Source organism: Cryptomeria japonica, chromosome 2, assembly GCF_030272615.1.
Source record: "Cryptomeria japonica chromosome 2, Sugi_1.0, whole genome shotgun sequence".
NCBI classification, from domain to species: domain Eukaryota; kingdom Viridiplantae; phylum Streptophyta; class Pinopsida; order Cupressales; family Cupressaceae; genus Cryptomeria; species Cryptomeria japonica.
The window spans coordinates 542,924,720-542,926,889 of record NC_081406.1 but is presented as its reverse complement, the minus strand read 5'-3'; the positions used below and the strand labels follow the sequence as shown (position 1 = coordinate 542,926,889).

General features: G+C 35.2%; 1 protein-coding gene across 1 annotated transcript; it reads left to right on the top strand.

Annotated features, from left to right (window-relative positions):
• Positions 1-250: 250 nt before the first annotated feature.
• Positions 251-1,057, top strand: LOC131066755 (VQ motif-containing protein 20). Its single transcript, XM_058001588.2, has one exon. It carries the CDS (start codon positions 251-253, stop codon positions 1,055-1,057), a length of 807 nt encoding a protein of 268 aa, XP_057857571.2.
• Positions 1,058-2,170: the final 1,113 nt, after the last annotated feature.

Sequence of the window (2,170 nt, the reverse complement as noted above, 5' to 3'; positions counted from 1 at the left end):
ACAATTCATAACACGCGTTCTAATTTCCTCATTAATTCGCACATTTTCCTGTCCTGCAAAAAAATCCGCCCAAAAAAGCTGTACAATCTAACGGCGACATCCCAATTTATTTATTCAGGTATTTATTCACAACACCAGCCCACAGTTTCGAACTCGCGACCTTGTGATACATCTTTCTGAAAAACATCAGCCCGGGGTTTCGAACTCACGACCTTGTGATAAATCTTGCTGTACTTTGATTTCCATGACAATGACGCAGTTCTTTGGAGATTTTAACAGAGCAAAGGCCTCTTCTTTGTATGACGATAGTAACAGCGGCGGCAATTTCATAGCTTTGAAAATGCACAAGGATTCGCAGAAAATCAAGAAGCCTCCGGTTTCTCCTTCGCCTTCTCCTTCTGTGCCATACAGGAAGCCTGTGATTATTCACACTTATTCTCCAAAGGTCATCCAGGCAGAAGCTCATAATTTTATGCAGCTGGTGCAGAAGCTCACCGGCTGGGACGCGGCTGAGAAGAAACGAAAGAGAAAGAACAAGAACAAAACTACGGCCGGCGGAGATTCAGAAATATTAACGTCTTCTTTAAATAACAGCATTTCAAGCATGTCTGTAAAGCCGGCGAGTGCAAATACGCTCTTGAATGATAACAGAAGTTTCAGTAATAATCAGTTAGTGCCGAGCTTTAGGCACAATTGCTTTGAGGAGAAAGTCAATAATCTCAGTATTTCCACTCCAGCAGATTTTATGGCGGACAATTCCTATGCTTCTTCTCAAAGCGCTCTTTCTTCCATGGATCTGTGTCAGGTTCATCTCTTCAATAATGTTCCAAATATTTTATCATCGTCTCAGAATTTTCGTATTCCATGGAAGCAGCAGCAGCAGCCGCCGCCGCCGCCTCAGCCTTCTAATTACATTGCAGACGGCATTTATATGAATCCTTGTCAAGAAAACCCTAGCTTTCTAGAAAATCTTCCGCCTTCTTCTTCTCCGGCAATAGGCGAGTACAATTTTTCAGAATTTTTGCCCCCAGTCTTCCCTAAGAACTTCGATTTTTAGCGTGAAAATTTATAGTTTTCTTTCTCCATTCTAGATGTTAGTAGGCCGTTCTGCAACTGATTCTACAAAAAACTTAACTCATTTTTACAGTTATACGGAAAAATTTCGTATCACTCAAAAATTCTAGAATTCCAATCTATGGAATTAATTGTTCAAAAGGAAGTAATTTTTCTGAAATCATTTCAATAAAATAGAAAACTCTCGGCTCTCATTTCTTCTCCTTGAAAGTTTCTTAAGTTACGGACAAGCAAAAACTTCTAAGCTTATCAAATTTTCCTGTAAGTAATTAATCTGTAAGATAGCTTAAAAATCTTCATTGAAAATTTGATTTATGTACAAGCAAAGCTTGTAAACTTATCAAATTTTCATGCCAGTAATTAATCCGTAGGATAGCTAAAATCTTCATTGAAATGTTTTTCGTGTGTTTATCCTGCTGTATGAGTTTTATTTTCCTCGCTTTACAGGTTTTTAACTTTTAGAATTCAAGTAAAATGAATTTATTGTGTTGTTTAAAGAGGAGCAAAACTAGGAGAAGTCGTTTGTTTGGGCTTTATTGTCATCGCAAGAATAGCCGTAGTTCTTGCAACTAACTAAAAACAAGAATAAACGTCTCAAATACACTCATTGAGAGCTGTCGAGTTCTTTCGAATAAGCTAAGATGTTGGTATATCTGTAAAGATAAATATAAATTTTTTTAGAGGTTTGATTATTACAGAATCAAAATTAATGTGAAAAATAAAATTATTTTCTCAGTAAAATTATGTTGTAGTATAAATCTTTCAATATATGAAGAGTAGAAATGAAATCTTTTAGTAAATTTTTTTATTGGGTTTAGAAAAGTTGATCAATATTGTGAGTGATTGAATTTATAGTTTGGTTTTATAAATATAGATATAATATTGGTATAATGCATAGGTCTACTCTTTGTTTAGTTCTATTTTGTTACGTCTTCTATTATTTACATTGGTGGTATTTATGAATACTTTTAGAGGCATGTCAAAATTTTAGGGGACAAGTCCTCCTAATCAATTCCTATAAAAGGATTGACTTTACAATTGTGCCAACAATTAGAAATATCAATCTCCAAACATGCAAAAGAGATAAAATGGTGTG

Excerpts from the sequence above, each read along its gene's own strand:
- LOC131066755 (XM_058001588.2), top strand. The coding sequence starts at position 251 with ATGACGCAGTTCTTTGGAGATTTTAACAGAGCAAAGGCCTCTTCTTTG.